The sequence below is a fragment of the Tricharina praecox genome, assembly GCF_024521635.1.
Source record: "Tricharina praecox strain CBS 144465 chromosome Unknown BZA05scaffold_4, whole genome shotgun sequence".
NCBI lineage: Eukaryota > Fungi > Ascomycota > Pezizomycetes > Pezizales > Pyronemataceae > Tricharina > Tricharina praecox.
The window spans coordinates 1,629,433-1,652,315 of record NW_026250406.1 but is presented as its reverse complement, the minus strand read 5'-3'; the positions used below and the strand labels follow the sequence as shown (position 1 = coordinate 1,652,315).

At 54.1% G+C, this 22,883-nt stretch overlaps 6 protein-coding genes across 6 annotated transcripts; 2 read left to right on the top strand and 4 right to left on the bottom strand.

Moving 5' to 3' along the window:
• Positions 1–1,638: 1,638 nt before the first annotated feature.
• Positions 1,639–1,997, top strand: BZA05DRAFT_442303 (uncharacterized protein; the record flags this gene model as incomplete). The annotated part of the gene is made up of 2 exons (XM_051486743.1): positions 1,639–1,684; positions 1,747–1,997. The coding sequence occupies 2 exons, from the start codon at positions 1,639–1,641 to the stop codon at positions 1,995–1,997; spliced, it is 297 nt and encodes a 98-aa protein (XP_051342753.1).
• A 522-nt stretch (positions 1,998–2,519) lies between these two features.
• Positions 2,520–3,027, bottom strand: BZA05DRAFT_463865 (uncharacterized protein; the record flags this gene model as incomplete). Its single annotated transcript, XM_051487720.1, has 1 exon — positions 2,520–3,027. A coding segment is annotated over one exon (508 nt), but the record flags the coding sequence as incomplete, so codon positions are not given.
• A 2,336-nt stretch (positions 3,028–5,363) lies between these two features.
• BZA05DRAFT_389103 (uncharacterized protein) lies at positions 5,364–6,415 on the bottom strand. The gene has a single exon (XM_051482730.1). It carries the CDS (start codon positions 6,374–6,376, stop codon positions 5,534–5,536), a length of 843 nt encoding a protein of 280 aa, XP_051342751.1. The 5' UTR covers positions 6,377–6,415; the 3' UTR covers positions 5,364–5,533.
• Positions 6,416–6,922: 507 nt separating this feature from the next.
• On the bottom strand, positions 6,923–7,867 carry BZA05DRAFT_389101 (uncharacterized protein; the record flags this gene model as incomplete). Its single annotated transcript, XM_051482729.1, has 3 exons — positions 6,923–7,390; positions 7,475–7,751; positions 7,814–7,867. The coding sequence occupies 3 exons, from the start codon at positions 7,865–7,867 to the stop codon at positions 7,314–7,316; spliced, it is 408 nt and encodes a 135-aa protein (XP_051342750.1). The 3' UTR covers positions 6,923–7,313.
• A 929-nt stretch (positions 7,868–8,796) lies between these two features.
• Positions 8,797–10,556, top strand: BZA05DRAFT_416275 (uncharacterized protein; the record flags this gene model as incomplete). The annotated part of the gene is made up of 9 exons (XM_051485393.1): positions 8,797–8,804; positions 8,865–8,951; positions 9,007–9,055; positions 9,197–9,241; positions 9,324–9,488; positions 9,555–9,584; positions 9,614–9,703; positions 9,837–10,000; positions 10,124–10,556. 9 exons carry the CDS (start codon positions 8,797–8,799, stop codon positions 10,554–10,556), a joined length of 1,071 nt encoding a protein of 356 aa, XP_051342749.1.
• Positions 10,557–17,209: 6,653 nt separating this feature from the next.
• On the bottom strand, positions 17,210–18,770 carry BZA05DRAFT_471633 (glycosyl hydrolase family 76-domain-containing protein). The gene is made up of 2 exons (XM_051487976.1): positions 17,762–18,770; positions 17,210–17,707 (listed from the first exon to the last, which is right to left on the bottom strand). The coding sequence occupies exons 1-2, from the start codon at positions 18,657–18,659 to the stop codon at positions 17,301–17,303; spliced, it is 1,305 nt and encodes a 434-aa protein (XP_051342748.1). The 5' UTR covers positions 18,660–18,770; the 3' UTR covers positions 17,210–17,300.
• Positions 18,771–22,883: the final 4,113 nt, after the last annotated feature.

Genomic DNA, 22,883 nt, shown 5'->3' with positions numbered 1-22,883 from the left:
GCAGTGAGGGGTAATGGGATATCTAGGGAGATGAAGGAAGGATTGATGAAGGAGACTTAATTTTGGGGGTTGGCGTGTAGCGATTACTACGTCTGCATTTCTCTGGCATGCTTGCCTCGTTCACGCAACATAGGTCACTCTCCCTTCTCCAGCTGTAACACTTTGCATGATAGCAGCATCCTCAATGTCTCATGTCCCTTCGTCGACTATTCCACATGCCCGTGGTTCGTCCCTGTCAGAAAGCTCATCAGCCTAGCGAGACCCGGCCGACCACCAGTACAGCTCCTCCTAATCGCTCTGCAGATCAAAGGGCTTCTCCCGCAGACGGATATAGGGATAAGCAAACAGTCGAGGGTGTGAGCAGATGGATTGTCACTTGGCGGCCAGCATTTGTGCGAAACGGTTCCCACTCGCCTGCCGCCCGCCGATCCTTTCGCCCTGGCGTACCTCTCTCCATAGCTCAATATGTGCCATTCGCCTGCTTTATCAGCTATGATTTGCGGTAGTAGCCCTAATACCGATCGTCCCATTCTCCTCCCTCCAAAGATCCACCGCCTGATATCCACCTCGTATAAGACCCGTAAAGAAGCCTAGCATCACGTAAACAGAAAACAAAAGTCAAATGAAAGGCACAACAATCAGAGCAACCGCTTTTCACCACTTCCCCGCGAAACAGCTTCCAACGTACGACAAACCCAGATCCAGTCCTCGCGGCACAGCTTCCCACGTACCATCACACCCTCAGTAGATCCAGCACATGTTGAAAGTTCCCAGCAAAGCCGACCGTTCCACCGCCCTAACGCTGGCGATTGCGATTAGGCCGCCGACGGATGATGCGAAGCCTGACGCGGCCGGTGAAGCGGATCCGATAGAGCTTGCGAATGACCATCGTGATGATAATAAAGATCCAAACGGGTGAGAAGATGACGATGAAGTCTCGAAGCTTCTCGCAGCAGAAAACTTTGGCCGGAGTCAGCGAAAGAGTGGAGGAGAAGGAGGAGATGGGCGCACCGTATTCAGCTGCGCTGCGAGGGATGACTACGTGCATACTGGACAGCGGGGTGGTTCGCGGTTGCCGTCGTGGCAGTGGAATCGGTGGGAGGAGATGTGGAATCGCCGCTCGTCTGCCTCGATGGCGGTGGTGGTGTGTGGTGGATCCGAGATCGATTCGCTGCGAGTCGGAGCGGATGTTGTGAGAGGAGGGAGAGTGTGCAGGCAGATTTTGTGCGAGGAAGGGAAGAGGGATTGCGGGCTGGAGGTAAAGCCGAAGGAACCCATAACAAGGCTGGTCACAAACGTACTTCAACGCCACACCTGGAGCCACAGCTAGTCCCGGGAAGTCGATAGAATCCAGGTCTTTCCATGTAGGTTTCCGTTTAAAGGTATCGGTGACATAGCTCTGAGTACCATGCAGCAACACCATTTCCCACACACGGTTGCGAAGATCCTCCACCACCGCTGCAACCACTGCTACATCGAAACAACCATCACAACATCTACCACAACATCTCGAGAAATTACTCCCCGCATCGCATTCACATTGCAAAACTCCTCCAGACTCCAGCGAAGTCACTACCACACGCGAGACACCGAAGCTCGCGATTCCGACCACCGGCGATCAAGTTACTGTTAACAACCATGTTCGCCAACCCCAAGGACATAACAGACACCGAGACGGAAATCTGTGAGTTGTCGCCGTCACCCTAGGATCTATGTAACAGCAATCCACTGACCATCGTGTTGCAGTCATTTTCTTCAATACTCTCCACGTTTTCACCCTCACCCTTATTGTCGGCTTCGGTGTGTGCTTCTTTATGTACTATGTTCTCCGCAGCGAATGGGAGATCCAGCAAGAGGTGGCGAATATGCCAGTGTTTAGGAATATTCCCGAGTTCGGCGACGACTCAGATGAAGATGGAGAGGAGATGGTGGGGTTCATCGCAGAGCGCAACGAGGGCTCCGGAATGCGGGGCTTGAGGGTGAACATGGAGGAATAGTCAGGCTTAACTGTGCGTTTCATTGCTTCTACTCGGGTTGGTACATACCATCATTTAATGTTTAATGGTTTCATGAAATGAACGGAAACCGGTCGAAAATGCAATGACCCATGTCGTCACTACTACCCTCGTGACTCCCCACATCGTGCCGCAACTTATCAGCCATGCCCCGCACTGACTGCTCGCCGTGGATTGGGGGTGCACATCAACGCTTCATTCGTCCACCATCGACTTCTATTCATCGTAGATTAGATGTAACTAGAAAAGCCATCTGTCCATCGTTCATAACACATAACAGCAATCGTTATGCAAGACATGTTGTGCGGTAAGACACCTCCGCACAAGGAAATTGCAACTACTCATGATGCCAGATGAAAACCAAGCTTACGGAATACATAGGCGTAGTCCCAGTAGGCCAGAGAGAAGAAGGGAGGGCAACATGGTTATAAATCATTGCATAGCAATATCCACACATCCACACTCTGTTTCCACACCAGTGAAGCCACTGTCCCGCCCGATTCCCGTGGAGCGGCCTGATGTCTCTCCAACTACTCACCGCCCTGCCTGCCGCCCAGGTCAATACCAGCGATGTTGATAGAGCGCACCGACGAAATAACCATCTTTGAGCAGTGCGAGCCACCAATCTTCTGCTGATCGCAGCCGCGGAGGTCGTTGATGCCCATATTCTTGGGCTTTGGGAGGACACCGTTGATCTCGGTGATGGTGGGCGACGCCTACGACGTCTCGCAGATGAACAAGCCCACGGGTGGGATGGACGAAACCGCCGGAGCTGCCGACGCCCATGTACATGTACGTGTTGGCGTCGGTGGGGTCGACGGTGATGGTGAACTTGCTGGCCGCGAAGGAGACGGCGGGGACGTCGTCGGACTTGGTGATCGTCTTCTCGGAGGACGGGAGGGCTGAGGCGCAGAGGCCGAGAACCGCGAAGAGCGCGAGAGACGTGAGGTTGAAGCGCATCTTGACGAGGTTGAAGGGTTGTGTGAGGGTGTTTCGTAGAACTCGCGGGTCGTTAGGATGGTCGTGGGGTAATGAGCTCTGGAGTGAAGGAAGGGATTGTCTGGTTGTGGTGAGGATGGAAAGAGAAAATGAGAAGTGGGAGGGGGGGGGGGGGGGGGGGGGGGGGGGGGGGGGGGGGGGGGGGGGGGGGGGGGGGGGGGGGGGGGGGGGGGGGGGGGGGGGGGGGGGGGGGGGGGGGGGGGGGGGGGGGGGGGGGGGGGGGGGGGGGGGGGGGGGGGGGGGGGGGGGGGGGGGGGGGGGGGGGGGAGGACGGGGGGTTTTGTAGGTGGAGGGGGATTTTTTTGCCGCCGCTCTGCTAGGGCTAATCCTTCAAAACATGCAGTAGCGCGGTAGGGTCTAACGTGAAAAGAAAGCTTTCTATGGTATTTGATCAGTTTCCAGCGACGCACAGGTAAGTTTGATGCGAGAGCCCCTCGTGTTTGTTTTCATAGTTGCGCTACACCGGTTGAAGCGCCGCTCCCCGGACCCCTGTGTTTGCTGGGCCCTTCAAGGCAAACAAACTTCAGCATATCTCTATCATGTTTGCCAAGAAGATTAAACAAACTTCCCACCGGCATCGGGGTCATCCACTACAGCCTGGCATAAGGATACACACTTCGCACAAACAGCTGGGGTTCGAAACCCACGATAGCCGGCAACCAAAGAAGCTCCCCCCATGTAAAGTAAATCGGTGGTGGCTACTGGATGACTATACACTGCGCAATCCGTGATGCCTAGTCATTACTGTTCTACTACTACGATTGCGCAAATCCGTAAGACGATGGTTCCGAACGACCTCCCGGCTGCAGAATTATGGGTTTTGTCTATATTTCATCCCACCCCCGCCATTACCTTCCTTCTACTCGATCCATGAAGGCGATCTCTCCCAACCCCATGTTTCTGCCCACCTACAGAAGCCGCTCCACAACCACCGTTCGGGCGATGATCTGACCGCCGTAGAGAGCTCGTAAAGGTTTGCAAGCGACTGTTCTGACGAGTACGGAGCGGCCACAGGTGTTTGAACGATCATGTCTCCTGCGCGTAGCTACCAAGTTTCTTCATCGTAATCGTCCGTCAGAGCTTACACAAGAGGTAAAGTCTTCGCTCATCATTTTTGAGGCTTGACGCATAGATTATCACACGACAGTCTTAGTTTTTCGCGGAATACAAACCAAGGCTCCCCATGCGAGATGGCAATGTCAGATATAGTTGCGTATTTACTTTGCACTTTAATATGCCCGAGTTACTCGGGTGATAAATGTTGCGGGTACCGAGTCACGACGGAACGCCCGCCGAGTGAAATCAACACCGAAGGGCAGAATAGCCTTTACGACAAACGTCTATAATGTGATGATTTTGTTTCGACGTTTCGACCTCACCACCATGAAATCCCGCCACCACGCAAGCCCACCACTGCATAAACCCATTGTCGCGAGCGACGGAGAAGCTGCCGGCGGGAGGAAACGGATGAGGTTAGTTCTTAGTGAGCATCAACGTTGGCGGAGCCAGCGCGTCACCTGCTCAGGCTGCTTTCTCCGTCGGCTGCTGCTTCTTCTTCTTTCTCTCTCATAATCTACACAATAGACGATCAACATCTACATCCTCTCTCTCCTTGTGTGTTCTCCTGTTGTCGACCCGCATTCCAGTCTGCAGAGGCATTGGCGAGTAGGTAGACGGGTGTTTTAGTGGTGGTGCAGTGGTTTTACGACGACTCTTTGCTAACGCCGGGTCGATAGGCGCCCGGATGAGGAAGGGAGTAGACACAGAGGGGGGAGCTGAGATAGGGGGTTGATCGTCTATTCGATCAATGGTGATCCAGAGAGCAGAAGAAAAAGAAACCTCCACTCGACCCAGTCACCCAGCGCAAGTCCCTCTCCTCGCTCAGTAGTCGACCCGCCCTGCCAACCAACGTTGATGCCCGTAGCCAACTACTAACCACATTCGTTTTCTCTCGCCGACGGATGTTTCATCGCTCGTCACAATGGTTTTACGTGATGGCCCGTGGGGGGTGGCGGTGGGTTTGAGTAGTGGTTGGGTGGAAACGTTGAACAAAACTATGGCATTAAAGACGTTCGCCGATGAAAGTATCTTATTCTTGCGGAATACAAGCCAAGGCTCAAGATGCGAGATGCCGATGCCACGTGGAGGTACGCAACTTACGCTTACCTGCATATCGTATTTGCACTCCAGTATGCCCGAGTTACTCGGTGATAAATGATGCAGGGCAAATTGTGCGGGGTGGCGAGTCAGGACGGAAAGCCAGCAGAAGGAACGCAATACCTAAAGGCAGAACAGCCTTCGATGTTTACACACGGAGGTGAAATAGTGCATCCGTTACTATTCGGACTACTTCACATCACTTTTACGAATGGTACGCTCTTCGCCCTTCTCTTCACGGGAATACTATCTCGTATAGTCGATCAGAAACCTGTGCAGTACCTACATTGTACACACAAGTCCAGCAAAAGCCATGCAATCAGTGCAAACACCAACCGATGCGCCACATCCATCGCAGCTCCTCAGTCATCATCCCAACCCGCCTCCACCACCGTGCGCCACCCAAGCGCCACCAGGAACGCCTCGAGGTAAGTCGAACCGCCCACATTCTCCCACGTGACCTCAGTCCCATCCCTCGCCCACCTCGGCAGACCATCCCTCATAACAATCGCGTTCCCACTCAGCATTCCCACCGCCTCATCGACGCCAATCAGGTCCGCATCATAATTCTGTTCATGCGTGCCCACGAACCTCTTGCCATAGTCCTCCTCCCTCTCCGGCTGCGCGCCCAGCACCTCGCACAAGTAGTAATGACAGAGATACAACCTTCTCCCCGCAAGGTTATGCAGCGCGATCCAAAACGGCTCCGTATTCTTCTGCTCCTGCAGCTGCGGCGCAGCGAGCGGCTGCGAAGTCGCGTTGTAAGTCGGCAGCAGCCGCACGTGGTACCCGCCCTCCTCGAGCGTCTCGCGGATCGCGCACGAAGAGAGCGTCTCGCCGATGTCTTTGCGCCCCCGCGGAAGGAAGAATGTCTTGCCCCCCCGAGGCGAGGTGTCGCTCACTAACAGCACGCGCCGCGAAGACGGGTGGAAGCATAGCGTGCCCGCCGCGAGGACGAAGTGGCTGCTTGGGTAGTGCGGTGGGGGGTAGGGCGTGCGTGCTGCTGTGGGGGGTGCAGGGGCGGTGGCGGAAGGAACGGTGGCCGCAGGAGCGGCGGGGGCGGCGGGAGTGAGCGCTGTGCTGGCGAGTGGCGCAGTCGGAGGAACGGTTGGCGGGTGAGAATCGGTGGCCATCGGGTCGGATTCGCGGCGGTGTTGAAAGCAGCTGCTGTTCGAGAACAGGGCGATCATGGGTGGCTGCGACATGACGACTGTGGAGGGGAAGGCCGATGACGTAATTTGCAGGGTTGACGGCTGTGTCGTACAGAGTCCGAGTCCGAGTGCGCTTGGGGTGTGTGCGCGTGGTAAAGAGACGGAAAAGTTGGTAAAGAAACGGAGAAGAAGATGCAAAAAAAAGACGGAGCAGAAGATAGAAAGAGAAATTGAGGTAAGTTTCGTTGAAAGATTGTGAACCGGAATTCAGAGGTGGTGTTTACTTGTACGGCAAGCCGTGAGTACGGTTCTCTCGAGATACTCACATCTCAGCACTCGTTCACGAGCCATACATCGTGCACTTTCGCAAATGAATCACGCCTGGCGGAGGTCAGGGAAAGCCGCGACACATCGCTCGAAGAGAGTCGGGTTGGACAGTGGCATGGAAACGGGGGTGTATGCGTGGATGATGCCTTGATCTACAAGGGTCGAATGCAATCGATGAATAAACCAAAAAAATGAATTTTGTGTTTAATCAGTGATTGCTTGCGACCTAACCAGATCATGGCAAGCCAAAAAAATAAAAAATGAATGAATGACGCCTGTGTACTTCCCTTCACCGTCGAAATAATTGTTCCAATCGCGCAACAAAGGTGGGCGAAAATAGAGAAAGATAATCGGCCGAGTAAGACGCAAAGACAGAGAAGCTCAAATGAACAGGAGATCAAGGTTGCATGAAGGTAGTCTCCTCCGTCGCTACGCCCACGTCCTATGTTCCTACCCACCATCTGTCCACCCCGGGAGACCACTTCGTAGATCCACGCAGATATGCCAGGTTACTGTTGGAGGGTGTGCACTCAGTTCATTGATCGCCCCGATGATCGCCAGCTGAGACACACAAAAACCATCACAACACCCGACGGGCGAAGCCTGCCGCTTCCCGCCCCACCATCCCTCAAACATGCCCCATATTCGCTGGATCATCGCTAGATCATTGCCATTTCTCCGCTCTTCCTCCTCCCTCCGCCCTCTCCAGTTGCTGTAGATACTCGGGCTGCTTATACGGGTCTATTCCCACACGGACCCGATTAGCCATCATCCACTCCCATTCACTCCTACATCCATGCCACCATTCCGAAAGCGACTACCCACCAAGCGTGGGATAACTCCTTGAGCTGTGCGTCCCGTCCTCCCTGTCCCTCACCGCTGTAGCGGATGTGATGGGCACGAGTGGTGTTTGGATCGCATACGGTGTCTCGGGATCGCCGACGCGGATTCGACAACGCCGGCGGCGGACGATCCAGAAGAGTAAGATGGCTAGGAGAATGATGACCCCGACTATGCTGACTGCGATACCGGCGATGGTTCTGGGCTCGAGGGCGGCCGAGGGAGGCGGGGAGGAGGAGGAGGAGGAGGAGCGGGAGTGGGTCTATTCGCACAGAATCGAGTCAGCAGGGGAGAGATGTAATCGGTGTCAAAAGAGATGCGGACCTCCGCCGTCGCCACCGTCAAGATACCGAACAGCAAAAGGAGTAATAGTGACATTGGATACGAAGTCGACATCATTGAGAACAAACAGCGAGGGAGACACCGGAGCTTTAAGCTCTCGCTTCATCTCTCGCGTGCATCATTTCGGGGGTTTTATTAGACCATCTCTCGCCTTCGTGTGGAACCAGTCACGGCGGAGTGGTGAGGTAGCTGCGATACAGGGGTAGTTGGTAGGGCAGCATGGTTCGGGCGGTCGCGAGACATGCAGATCCGTGATTCGCTACGGTAGACAGCACGGGAATTGAGATTACGATTACGATGAGGTTATTTCGTGTTGATGAAGATCTACTCGACACCAGTGGCTGCCTCGCTGAGTCCAGCGATACTGTTTGCCGCCCGCAGCGAGCTGGGGAGTTTGACATCTCTGTCGTTTAGCCGACACGATAGTTTTCGCCGACACACATTGTTTGCTACACACACGTGCGAAGCCCCAATTCTACGCTAGCGACAGCCCACGCTAGAGCCCTACCAGGCTAACAACTACCCACGCTAGCGCCCTTCGACGCTAGCTTCTGTTCTCCCCATAAAACCCCCCTTCCCCTCTCCATCGAACTCTCTCCTCCTTCTTTCTTTACATCATCTCTTTACATATTCAACAACACCACAATTCAGGTAACACCTGCCACAATATTTTCTTCCTCGCAACTACTCGAGCAGCTTCAAGGTACCTACTCCTATCGATTATAGATTCAATATCATCCACCAATCGCGGGCGCGCTCAGCGCATGCATCACACCGCCATCGCCCTTCGCTAACTTTATCCTGTGAGCAGAATTCATTCTTTAAGCCGGTCGTTTCCGCTTCATCGGCTGTGCCAACGAAAAGGGAAACCGAAAAGACACTGCCGAAGGTGGGCTTGCCGGGGTAATATTTTGGCCCCGGCTTCTGGGTGGCACCTCGTGCCACCCAGCTTCTGTCGCCGGACAATGTCAGGGTACGTGCCCCTTACACTGGTCTTCAAGATTATCATCAACTAATAGAATACACAGCGCAGATGGTGGGCCCACAGGGGCAATATTCTTGCCCCGGTAACTGGGTGGCATGAGGTGCCACCGAGATTCTACAGCCGGAGAATGTCCGCGTAAGTGCCTCCTACACTGGTCTTCAAAATTATCATCAACTAATAACATACGCAGTGTAGATGATGGGCCCACCGGGGCAATGTTTTGCCATGGTTGTGTTTTGGTGTGTACTTAGTCTTGTTGCGGGCAAGACTAAGTTCACCGCATTCACTGTTTGTGGGCCGTGCTTGTTGCGGTAAGTAACAAGTTTTGTCACAGCGGATTTGAGTGGTAGAAGGAGACAGAAGCTAATGCTTAGATACAGATAGGGAACCGATCCAAGCGTGGCAAGAAGCGCACGAGGAAGGGTGTGAGGAAAGGCCGAAGCTAGAAACAGCTTGCGGCCCAAGTCAGGCCAGACTGGCTGATAGTAGTGGCTGCGGCCGCTCCAGCATTCCAACTTTCGCACCCACAGGAAGTGGGGAAGTGAGGATCCCGACGGGATCCGCGAGATCTCAGAGGCTCCTGGTAGTGTTCACGAGGAATCGGGCGGCTCTCGCGAGAGTTCCGTCACAGAGCTACACTCGGCAGTCATCGACGCAGAGTGTCAAGGCAATGTTAGTATTCATGCTCCGAACACTGTGTACGAAGAGCAATGCTGATACCAAGAAGCTCGTCAACAGGATGTCATCACCGTTGTCAAGAAATTCCGGGTGAGTGGTTTCTGCCTCCACGAAGTCAGCTGGTACGGCTGCGGCCGTCGGCGACTGGCCAGCCGTGGGATGCGTCCCCCTTACAGGCTACGGCCTCGGGGGGATATCTCCCCGGACGGGTACGCCCGTCCGTGGCTGGCCGGCCGCCGCCAGTGTCTTCCTCCCTCTGGGAGAAGACATCTGGACTAGCCACGGCAGCTGGCTGATTACTTCTTATGTCTTCGGACATCTGATCTACTCACCAGTTCGCAGCGTCAAGTTGACCACTACTGCTGGCGGAATGCTTCTGCCCCGGCTAAGGACGGCTACGGCCGTCGGCTGCTGGGTGAAGAGGAGTCCGAGCAACCGATGTTTGTTTTTTTGTTTCATCGGGGCCAGATGAACTACATGGAGGAGAGGTGTGGTATCACGATTCCGTGAGCCATACCAAGCTGCACCATACTAACTCGGCCTGACATTTTTCAATTGGGAGAACTCACTCGGCAACACGTTGCCGGCTGAGCTGTGGAATGAGAACGTCAAGGCGCTCAGCGAACCAGAAACCTCCCGCAGCACATTCCTTCGAAGAGGATCAAGCGTGACGCAGCGTACCATCACAAGTCGACGAATACCATCAATACCCACTCTGGTGGCCTGAAGGGGACGTCGAGGTGGAAACCCGACTCGGAAAGCTCGATGCTGCCGTCCAGCTACGTTTCGAACGATTTCAGCAGGCCTTGTCGCCCTGCCGCTGGCAGAATGTTTCTGCCGCGGCGGTGTCGCCTAGGACGGCTACGGCCGTCGGCGACTGGCCGGCCGCCGGCAGAGTTACTCTGCCTGTCCTCTTGGGCGACTGCAGCTGTCGGCAGAAACATTTTGCCTGGGGGGGGGAAATGCCTCCCGAGGGGAAGGCGGAAGCTCATGTTCGACGAACTGAGCGAATACGTGGATACGGTCGAAGAGCAGCGCACGGTCACAACGCCATCGATTTAACCCAGTGTGCGTTCTCATCTCGAAGATATCGCCATGAGGCGTACTAGCTTTCAGCTATTGGAAGGCGCGCGGAACAACGGTTTGCGCAATTATACGACTGAAGTGTGGGGGGTCCCGACCCCTCATGTTGATCTTCCCGGATGGCGCACCGCACAACTCATGTTTGTGGGTCCCGGACGGCTACGGTCGTCGGCAGATTTATCTGCCTCGAGGGGTATTCCCCTCAGGCGGCTACGGCCGTCGGCAGCTGGCTGAGAAAGAAATTAGGCGCCGGATCAATCGGAGAACGTGTACCCGCCGTTAGATGCATGAGACTGGTTAGGAATACGAACATCCACGGCGAACTATTATGCGAGATGGGTCAGTCCTGGCATTTCTTTCGGTGCTTTCCCCACAACCAACTGTGGGGAAACCGAGTTTTTGAACGAAATTCAAATTCCTGAACCAAAGTCCGAGTCGAATTTCAACCTCGACGGCGGCCATTACGCATGCTCATGCATTCCGGGCTTCCAAAAGTTTGCACAAGCCCTGCGGGGCTCAGACTCTCTAATTTTCCCTCAAGCAAAAGAAATCACAAGTAGGTGTTTACCAGTCCTTCTCTACTCCTTCATGGTCTTCCGCCCCCACCACGACTATGGACTGCTGACTTGCCAACCCTAGTTTCTGCATGGATGGCCACTTTGAAAGTTGCCAAGAAAGGAGGCGACATCACCACGGTGATGGAGGGGTTATTGTACTTTGATTTCTTTCCAAATGTTTCTATTCTATTGTTTCTGTTAACTTCAATCATTTTCTGTCAATTGCAATCAATTTCAATCAATTTCAATTATAATTCTTCGTGTCAGGACCTGAATCTCATGAACTTGAACTTGCGCGGCTCGTGGCCGCGACGGCGTTAGACTTAAGTGCCTCTTTCTTTCTTGTTTCTTCATGTATTGTGTGCAACCCATCTAGATGATGGGAATCTGTGCTCGCCTCTGTCTGTCTATTAGAAATGAGTGCGAAGATAACACCCGAATTGAAGCGCTAGTCGAGTGATATGCATGAACAAGTTGCAGTAGAAAATAAGTCTCAATGATCTTGACTCAATTTGCCACTCCTGTTTCTAGGAAAAATGGCAAAGAACGATAAAGCAGATGTGAGACGGCACCGTATTAGTGGTAGCCTGCTGCTCCACTAGAGTACACACCGCGAACACTTCGAAGTTCAAATGTCGACAAGTTACACAGGCGGCAATTAGGGTGGCTTCACGCATGTTCGGGATCTTAGGTAATACGTGCGAGTTGGGAGGAATGGCCGCTGGAAAAGGTCCAATCGGAGTGGGATTGCGAGAGACGGAGATGGTAAGAAGCTGCACGACGCCGGCGGTGGTGGTTGTTACTCGGCGCTGTGATATATCTTGGGTGGCCATTAGGCTTTGTCGGACTCGGATCGAATTGGAGGTCGTTTCTTGCGTATTGGCCTGATGTGCTACACTTGTTCACTGGGATCCGAAATTAGAGTGCATTGCTTCTGTCATGATATCACGAATTTCAGTATACCGCGTCATGCGTGATCACTCTGACTTCCGTCATCCGTTCTCACGGGAGGTGGCGAGCGGCCTCTATCCAAGGCACCCCCGCGCCCTCCTCTATATATGCGTCTCTTCTGGCTATGATAGACTGTAAACTACTTCAAAATACCACTTTTCTTGACAGCTTCCATCGGAAGAGCATGGGTAACGAACCATGCAGCAGCGGACGCCACGACCAGCCACACGCCACACTCATTACCTATCACTACGCACAGGACGCCGACTCCAACCGTAAACTATTCCATTATCGTGACGAGGCAGGCCTGCTCCTTCAGTCCCCACGCGCAGAGGGGAAAAGCCTCAGCCTCTGGCTGGGAGTGGCAGGAAGAAGTGAGAGGACAATTCTGTGCGAAGACTTATCTCTAGATGACATCACAGTGATTGCAGACCGGAAGGCAGCGAAGAAAGAAGCAGAAACCCCCCGGCCTGGTTTCACCATGTCGACAGACGGATCACGGTTGGAGGAGGGCGGCTGCGGATATTCAGTGGTGTGGGGAAAAGGCGCGACCAACCGGTATGGATACAAAACCCATATGGTCGACAACCAAGAGGGCTACGACGCAGAGTGCGCTACCATAGTGCAGGCTCCTTACACACCACCAACCGCCCGATAACCAACCGCACGCAAATTGCAAATAAGAACAAATACAACCCGCTACCACCATTCACCCCATGGAAAACATCATGCACACCACCGCATGTACATAAGTAGTTATAGTAAGCTCGTAGCCAGTATTCTACACAACGTAGAGTAAAGTTGACTATTGAACTCTAAGGTGTCTTCTCGGACTTGATTCAAAGCCGTCGGGAGTCCAAGTTCCTGATCGATCACATCTCCGTCGGCACACGCAGGTAATTGCGACCGATGGCCCGACGTCGCGGGCATGCTTATGGGCCGTATGTACGGTACTCCTCCATCTGTGTAGTTTGCACATGAAATAATACTCGGGAGTCGGGATCCCACTCTCGATGCAATGCCGGCGGTAGGAGAACTGTACATAGAAGCTGCCACATTGCCATGATCTACCTGCTCAGGCCCCACGTAATTACTGTACAAGAAGTTAAAGTAGAGAGATGGTGTTGATGATCACAGATGTCGTCAAGAACTGTGGAATCCAGATTGCATGGTTCTCACGCGGCGCTGGCCGCATGTAATACCCATCAGTACCGCGCCCGGAGATGCGGCGATAACAGTACCTCTTGGTATCAAGCATTACTGACGATTACGGACTTGAACTGCTCCTAGTTTCGTGCCCGCCCTGGGCCGCATGCAGTACTGTTCAGTACCGCCCCTACTGTGTGTCTAGTACGAGACAGTACGGTTGTTTTACAGCAGAAAGCCAGCGGTACCACTCAGTGCTCGTCATTACCTAACAGTACAGCGCAGTAAAATGTGAGCGGGGCGCGGCTTTGCTGATTAAGACCTAGTAAGGCCCTGAATATGCCCGCCATAGGTGGTTTCTCATATCTTCCTTGCCTCGTTCAATGCTTGCTGGTAGGCAGCAAGAGGGGAAGTGTTGCAAATGTCTGTCTAGATTAGTCATGGTAGAAGGCACGGGCTTTTACCCCTATTCCTATATCTTCTTTTCTCACGAGGCTACAGCCTTTACACTTCAATACTACACTGTTCACCACCACATCTTACTCCATATTTCCAACAGCTTCTGTTGAAGTTTTGGTGATAGATATGCAGGATAATATTCGACCGGATAACATGTCTAAGGTGATGTCTAGCTACGTGGACAGGATGAGGCCCTTTCGTAGGTGCCACGACAAAAGATCTTAAGCGTGCAAACACAAGAGAGCAAACTCGTGACAAAACAATGAAAAAACGAGTGATAGCCATGAAGGATCAATGAAACAAAGACGTGACAATCAACAGCTTCCATCGGAAGGGCATGGGTGACGAGTCATGAAGCAGCCGACGCCATAATTAGCCACACGCCACACGCCACACGCATCACCTATCACTCATCATTCCGCACAGCGCGCCGACTCCAACCGTGTACTATTCCATTATCTACTGGTACACTCCAATGCTCTCCCTTCGCAGCTTCATTCCCTAATAACCCACACCCAAGGGCCGCGGGCATCCTGTACGTCCCCCTTCCCCGGGGCTCCACCCAAACTGCCATCACGCGAAATTGCTACGCTTACACTTCACACACATCACATGCCGACACGCGTGGCACCGCAATGCGTGCCGAACAGCGCGACGCGGTTGCAGTGGTAGCAGAGGAAGCTAATAGCTAGTATACTGCTCTCGCCGGGGGTGGTGGTGGTGGTGTTGGGCATGTTGTGCTGGATCTGGATTCTGGAGGCTTGGAGGCTGGAATGGAGGCTGGAATGGAGGCTGGAATGAGGGCTGGGGTGTTGGTGGCCGTGGGAGACGTGGTGGTGAGATGACATATCGGAAGATATGAGAGGGTTATATGCGTCGGAATAGGAGGCGGCAAGACGCGAAGATTCGTCTCGGAGGTGGCAGATGTGCTGCGGCGGGATCGAGACGAACGAGAAGCTGTTTCGTGAAACGGGGCTTGATGCGCATAGCTTGGGTGGGGTAGAGCTGCTAGATTGTTGCTTTCTTTCAAGAGGGTTAACATAATGATATCCCCTTGCTCTGTGTGCCTCACGAGCAAGAGTATCTTCTGCTGGCTCACCCGTCGGAACAGTACAATGTACCTGCAAAGTCGCTCGCGGGTCTGGGTCTTGTATCGACACCATTCATCCAGAACAGACTTCAGAGTCGCTATTCCTCTACCGTACTGGAGATATGCTACTAGTTTTCGTATCAAATTCGACGCAAACCTAGAAACCCGTGGCGAGTGCGAGTGCCCTCTCATGATGCGCCACCCCAAACACAGAACGTACCGCGTACCGCCCGGACACCACCTGTGATCGTCGCAAAGCAGGGGCGGTGTTTCCAGATCATTCCGCCCAGAAGCATCTCCACCTATCCCAATCCCTCATCAACTTACCGCAGCCCCAGGGTCCAGGGACGGAGTTGAAGTCCCGCGCCCGTAGGATCCCTACATACGCCACGACGTGCATGATCCCTGTTTTTGTTTGACGTGGCTGCCGATCGGCCTTTATATATCATGCGCACCGGCCGGGATCCAGTGGTGATACGTCACAGTCTGGTCAGCACACAGCATCGAGAGGATTGTTAGATCCTTGCCGAAGGCACCTGGCACCTGGCACCTGCGAGAGCCACCGGCCCCGCTCCAGCTCCCCTCGGCGCGTAGAGCGAAAGAATGGCCGTGAAGCGAGACAACCTACCGGTATGCCCCCCCCCCCGATTGTGCGAGTCGAGTGACGAGTCGCCGACCAACTGGGCCACGCGAAATCGCATCCATCTCGAACCGCGCTACGGTATGCTACCACCATACTACCACTCACGCGGAGTCGAACCCGGTCGTCAAGTAAAACCCCCGAGATACCGCCATATATGCCGGTAGCCCGCTTCGACTACGGCTACGCTGGCCCTATCGGCATCCTGCTACACTCGTTTCGTGCAGACCTTGCAGTAAATGGCTATATTGTCCATCGTCGACTCCGTCGCCACCACCGTTGGCAGCATTGAGGCAGTACTCTTCGGATGTTGCATTTGCAAGAAAGCCGTAGTAAGGGTCTACCTGCCGTGGCGTTGGATACGTTGCAAGTGTCAGCATAAGAAATGTCCGGAGTGTTGGAGTCTCATCCAGCCGAGGGTTGGGGATTGGGGCGGGGTGCATAGGAGGGGGAGGGGGGGGACGATAGTGGAATATTGAATGTGGAATCTGGTTGAGTATCAATATCGTGTGTGGGTCATGAACCGGCGTAGCTTGTGGCCAAAGACCCCCGAGAGTATCTAAGTACTCATGAGCCCCAGACCCCCGATATCTCGACCAAGATAGAATACGGGCGTAGAACATGGCGATATCGAACATCCGTGTGGATGCATCACCCCTTCGAAAGTAACAAGCTGGCGGGAGGAATACCAGCATTCAACTTCGGCACATAAACGTCACTGCCGATGAAACTGCTTCCCGTCCATCTCGATCCCGACGTAGGTAGCACAGCACACAGTGCCTCCGAAACGAACGCTAGTCCCGAGTCGTATCCTATTTCTGTGAATATCCCCCCCTCTTGGTCTCCCCCGGTCTCCACTCTCACCACCACGCCCTCACCGCTGCCCCAACACCGCAGCCTTCATTCCCGTCCAGACGCCTCGAGATCCATCATCCAGCCCATCACGCCCCACACAACCCCCACCACGACAGTATCACGGCACCGCACGTGTCCGCACGCGATGTTTGCGAAGTGTACGGTATGTGTATCAATTCTCCGTCATGGCAGCCTCGGACTGGCGTAGGCAGAGCCCCCCAGACAGTCCCAGTAGGCGACGGCGTACGGGTGCCGTATTACCAGTAACCAGTCATCACCGAGTAGGTGCAGTTGCACGTTGCACGTTCGAGAGTACCTAGTCAGGTGATCTGTTTTGTTCTTTTGGTGGGGTCGGCTGTTGGCAGTTGCCACGTAAACTTTCCGGGTGAAGAGATAAAAACTTTAAAGCTTAAACCACTGTGTCTTTCTTCACCGCAGCCTGCACCGTGCGGGCACCATGTCTATGGTCGTGTGGACAATGGATTGCCTGGTTTACCGTTAGGACCGTGCTCTGCCATGCGTACTGATGAGTGCCGTGGATGGCGTTTGGTCTGTAGTCTGTGGTCCGTGGTCTGTGGCGTGCGGCGTGTGGCGTGTGGCGTGTGCGGGGCGCAAGTAACATTTCGAGAAGCCAAAAACAACTGATGGGTGATCACTGATCAGGTACCCGTTGACAGTTGTCATCATGGTACCCCGCTCCTTGTACCGAAGTAGAGAGTCCGTATTCGCGACCAGGTTGTTTCCGCTCAGCCTTATATTCTAAGAAGGTTTATACTAATAGGATTACATATATATCCGCCATGTTCGCCCCGGCAGCCGGCTTGACCCATCCATGATCCACCCACAGCTGTCGAATTAATCCCCGCACCAATATCGCCCCCGTTTCATCTAGCCCGTATTACCACGGTTCGCCCAGTGCCCACCCACCCACCCACCCACAAATAGAAAATAGAAAGTAAGTATCGTATCGTACAGTAGTAATCCTCCTCCAATCCTTCCAACGCCTCACCCAGTCGCCCCCCGCTCTACTGCGTATTCATTATCGCGGCTGCCGCAAGGAGATCAACGGCGACAAACTGCCCCCAAACGGTTCTCTTGGTAAACGGGCCGAACCAATTAATATCGTAGTCGTCGCCGCTCCTCGCCTGGGTGTACATCATATTAAAGTTCAAATTAACGAACCCGCGCATCTCCGTCTTGACGTCTTCGTTGGACGTGGCCTTGTACAGGCGCACCAGCGCGCGCAGGAGGATCGACCGGAACCCCGCGCCGTCGCTATTGTCCACCAGGCCTTTGCCGTCTGTGATAAGCCCCGCGCCGTCCGTCCAGTATGCTGTTTCCATTGAGGCGTAGGCGACCTCCTCTGCTTCGTGGAGGAATGTGGTGTCCCCTGACGCGTGGAAAAGGGAGACGAGCGCGGCGAGGTACACTCCTGGAGTGGGGTTAGTAAAGTGACGGAGTGATGCGCGAAGGGAGAGGAACTTACCGGTGTTGTAGGTGTAGGCACCCGGGCTGACGCTGCACTTATCGCCCTCGACGCCGTCCCAGTTGACAAGCAGCTGGCCTGCATCAACAGTGTGGTTCCTGAGGAACTTAATAGTCCCTTGGGCGACATCGACGAGCTCATTGCTTGCGCCGACGGCCTCATTGATCCTCGCGGACGCCTGGGCCATGAGGCCGGTAGTGATGCTGTTGAGATAGAACTCCTCGGGCTTAGTAGTCCAGTAGGTGCCGTACTCGAGCGCGCACTGGTCGCTGATGACGGCGGTGCGCTGGATCCCGCCCATGTTCGGCGCGATGCCGGTCTGCACCACCAGCGAGGTGTCCTTCACCCACTGCCATAGCCGTTTTGCTTCAGTGGCGCATGCGGCGTCGCCATACACCTGGTACGCGTCCACGCACGCCAGCGCCCACCACAGTGAGTCGTCGTTGAATTGGTTCTCGAGCCCGACGGGATCGGATTGGCCGGAGTCGCCCCGCTCGATCAGCCGGTGCAGCCCTTCGGTTACTTGCTGCTGGTGCGCGGGGCCCATGAATAGGTCGTAGGAGGCAACGGCGGCGTAGGCGTTGCCGACTTGCCACCACGAGATGTTCTTGAAGTCGAAGTCGGCGTCGCGGTAGGTGAAGAGGTTGGCGATGGCGTCGTTGGCGGTCGTGGTGATGTCTTTCTCTAGCGTGGTGAGGGGCGTTGAAGCCCACGCCGGGAGCTCGACGGCTTTGGGGATCACCCGGCCCTTGTAGTGCGTGTGCGAAAAGCGCTCGGGGCGGTCGATAGTCAGCGCCCATTTGCGCTCGGGGACGGCGTTGGGTGCCGGGAAGCCGGTGGCGGAGCCGATCAGTGGGAGCGCATACAGCAGCGCGGTGGCCATCGATGAGGTGTACATTGCGAGTTGTATTGAGTTCTGGTGGGGTAGGAGCCGCCTCAAGGTTGACACTGGTGAAGGAGGGTTTAAGGAAGGGATATAGTTAATTCGCACGTCGAGGCGGTGTTTGCTGTGGCGAAATCTCAACTTAGCGGGGCCCCTAACAACTCTTTATACCTGATGTCCCAACCTTCTGCCAGCGCGGGAAGCTGCAGCTGCCTGTTGACATCCATCATGACGGCTTCTGAATGGAGTATCGCCTCTGGGGACTCCCCGGGAATCGTCTGGCCGGCATGCCCGGTAAGTTTTGTATTATTGGAGTGTGGCTGAAGCAGCCAGTAATCTTGGTACCGTAGCAGCGCATGCTTGTCGGACGTTAAATCGCATGGACACATGTTGTCGTATCGTCCCGTCGCTATTCCTAGTAACCGGTCCCCAGTTGAAAGGATGTACCTGCATGGTGTTTACCAGGAGGCCCGGAGAGATTCTGGGCTGACTCCCGACGAGAAGACAACAATCAGAAGGCGAATTGGTTAGATACCTCGCAGAGAACACACTATCACACCCAGATTAGTAGGGCCACCGGTGGAGCAGTATATTCATATGGGCGCCTACCGGGGACCCGGGGACCCGGGGTTTGAGGGCGGCTCTTCCTTGCGAAACTATTAGCCGGGATGGAGAGATCGTCGCATTTGTCTCATTTCGCTTGGCCTCGTCTCACCGAATCGTTCAGGATGGTCGGCTATTCGACTGCAATTGGTGGGAGCGCTCCGCCGCTCACCGGGCTGCGGCCTTCGCATTGGTCGAATCCTCAAAGAGAAGCCGCGCAGTCGCGGTAGTGCGACGGCGGTGGGGATAATGCGAATTTCTCGGCCCGAAATGTGCGGAGCCTGAAGTTGTTTTCTGACGAAAAGCCGACAGATACTATCTGCGTATCCTGCGCAGCCAAAACGCGCGTCGCGACACTGAAGTCCAGCCGGAATTGTCCTTACAGTTACAATAGAGTACAAAAAACCCGATGGTTACGCACGCTCCGGGCTTTTCGCTTTCGCGGCTGTCTCCGTCGCGTCATGATGCAATTGAACCGTGCAGCTCGCTAGCGTGTGTGTGTCTCGGAGCTTCATGCAGGTACCGCGATAATGCCGGCCACAAAAGTTTCCACTCACGGGTCTTCCAATTTATGCACTCACCGATAACTAATTACTGACTGCTACATAGTAGAGATCGCTCCCTGGTCCGTGCAGGTCCCAGACGAATGTTCTGCCGAAGCGCGCGGGCTTGCGACGTGTATAGAGTTAGCCCTATCAGATGCACGGGTAAAAACGCGTGTGGCCCGGTACCGTTGGGGTAGGTGCCTATCGGCCCCTGGATCTCGGCGGTGGATATACTGGGCGCAGAGTTCATGCTTCACTCACGATGCTATTATCCGATGGCATATTCTTTTGACCCGGTGTGGGAGTCGCGTACGAATGTTCCGAGACAACGCCAGCCGCTAAGAAACCTCAGTTCGAAGGCAACGGTGGAGGTTTCGTGTTCACCGTTGCGGTTACCAGACTACCAGGCCAATAACTTCGGTGAACAGTCCTCCGACGACAGCCAGGTCCAAGTAGTACTCTGACACGAAACGAGTCTTTCTCGAGTCTCCAGTCTCTCATTAGATTTGCGCATGACAGAAATCCGCCAAGATGTGCAAATGTCGCATCGTGGCTTAGAGACTTCGCGAAAAGTCAGTCGCAAGGCAAGGAGAGAAGAATAGAGTGGATCGATCGAGAACGTACTACATAGAAGGCACTCGTCAGTGATGTCCAGACTCCACCTCCGTTCCGAGAGTGTAACTATAACTTTATAGTGGAGTCTAAACGCGTGTAAGCACTAGTCCTGATGAAGACGACGTTATAGTTTTATGCTATGCGGTAAGATGAGTGAGTGATCATGAATAACTTGTATAGTGGACAAAAGTGATGTCCGTCGTCGTCTCCCCCTATGTTTACCGCGCGTCAGGCGGTGTTTAGTCACAGCCCTATGGATCTTCAAAATATTTTGTACGGCCTCATATCTCTCGTAGTCCCGTCTTCAACTCCCTCTCCCCTGATGTACTGTAGTAGAATTCCGCTGACTGTGCTGGCGACGGTGGATGTCCATCTCATGAATTGCCCAAACCTCTTCGGACACTCCTATGTAGCCGGGGAACGTTGTCTTCTCGAACAATAGTCCATCCGTATTTCTCGCAGCATCGATGTGATTGAGTAGGGGGCAGATATGATGGTGAAACCAAAAGTATCGTCGTCAGTGCCGATACACCTACGGACATTCGTTGGAGGTGGAGCCGGACGTGTGTGGTACCTAGCCGATCCAGTCACGTGACGATGGTCTTGCACTAGTCCGGATAAGGTCAAACACTAGCCGTCTGAAGCGGAACGAGTGAGATACGATGCGACTGTGTGCGTGAGCAACGACCTACTTTGGCACTTACGGCAATGTGGCGGCGAAGGAGAAGCTCAACTTGTTCGCCCAATGAGCTGTTTTATACCCTCATCCTGCAGATCTTCCTCGTCGCAGGGAATGAGATGCCGCGCTTTTCGAGGGGAGCGGTGTGAAGGCGATGATCGACAGGAAGGGTTCGACCCGAGGCACAGTGCTGAAGCGTCTCATCGTGGGGCTCAAGTCGCATCAGCGACACTACTGTTCGCCAGGGTTTATCATGTTACAGGTGAGTGGCGATGCATCTTACGTGCCGATCTGAAGGTATGGAGCTAATTAATCAACGCAGGTGCTATTACGAGAATGCGAATGAGTTCAAGTCCTGAGGCGTTGGGGTTACGTTTTACATCTGTTTGCCCGCGGCCACCCGCGGCACAAGGGCAATGTGTCAGCAGCAGCAATCTACACTCGCTTCCCCTCGTGGGCCACCCGCGACGTCAACGGGTGGCAAGTGTCAGCAAAACGAATATCGCGGGCTAGGTGGAGATTGTCAGGACTCAGGAATAGTTGGAGCGGATACACGGCGCTTAAACGCAGGTTGATCATGCAGATGGTGAGTAGTATTCCCGCCTAATAATTTGATACATGGAGCTGATTCAATAATCGCAGGCACGTTTTCCACTTGGGTATCGTGGGCTTCTAGAGCCTGTTCGAGGAGCCGGCGCACGCGAGGAATCGAGTCGCCGGATTCATGCTAGCTTGCCCGGCTTTGAAAGGAGTATCGACTGGCCGGCTTCAGTCTCGACGGCTTCATTCTGGATGGCGCCCGGCGTTGACGACATCGGATAGCCGGATTCACTTTTCCCTCGACATGCAGCATTGTCTTCATCTGAATACGTGATGACTCGACGGATTCATTCTTTTCTCGGCGTGAGACTCGCCGGATTCATTCTTCCTAATCCCGCGCTATCCAGCATTGTCTTCATCTGAAGAGGTAAAGTTCGACGGATGCATTCTGCCATCCCGCGACATGCAGCATTGGCTTCATCTGAAGACACAAAGCGCGACGGATTCACTTTTCTCCAGCGTGAGACTCGCTGGAGCCATTAATCCCTCGACATGGAGCGTTGTCTTCATCTGAAGACGTAAATACTCACTCGCTATGTGCACACATAGTGACTAGTGGCATGTCATTAAGATGGATTTACTCGTCACTAAAATACAATGACCCGCCACTAAATTGGATTGACTCGTCACTGAACTGCCAACTGATATTTTACTTTTCAACCAATGCAACACAACTTCGAAACAAATCGTGATAAAAGTTGGGAAAGCAGCACCATAGCGAGCTTGAGTGCTTCAATAGAATATAAAAGCATTTTCTTTCTCCCTGTCGAACCTCGTTGTCCAGTAGACTTAGTCCAAAATAGGGTGGCCGTGCAGCGGGCATCGCGTACCGACGAGGGTACCGGATACCTTTTTAGCTCCAGCGCGGGCACATTATACCTTCGCCCGTGAAAACTTCGACAGCGACCTAAACTAGGCTCTTGCTGTCGAGTCCACAAACCCCGCTATCCGCCGCCGCCGCCGCTGCCACCGTTCCACTACAGATCACCCGGTCACCGGCGTCGGCGCCTCTGTCAAGAAAAGTGGTATTCTGAAGTAGTGCACAGTATATCGTGGCCAGAACAAAAGGCATATATGGATAAAGGAGCGGGGGTGCCTCGGATAGAATTTGCTTGCCGCCACTCGCCACCTCCGTGTGGCCTCGGCGATGGGTTTCTCGTGCTTCTTCTTCTTTCGGATCTTGTAGGCTTGTGGTTG

What these genes read in the sequence shown, in the direction of transcription:
- BZA05DRAFT_389103 (XM_051482730.1), bottom strand. Translation starts at nt 6,376, where the DNA reads ATGTCGCAGCCACCCATGATCGCCCTGTTCTCGAACAGCAGCTGCTTT.
- BZA05DRAFT_471633 (XM_051487976.1), bottom strand. Translation starts at nt 18,659, where the DNA reads ATGTACACCTCATCGATGGCCACCGCGCTGCTGTATGCGCTCCCACTG. An exon ending in TGCCTACACCTACAACACCG is followed by an intron (nt 17,708 to 17,761) that starts GTAAGTTCCTCT and finishes ACCCCACTCCAG; the next exon opens with GAGTGTACCTCGCCGCGCTC.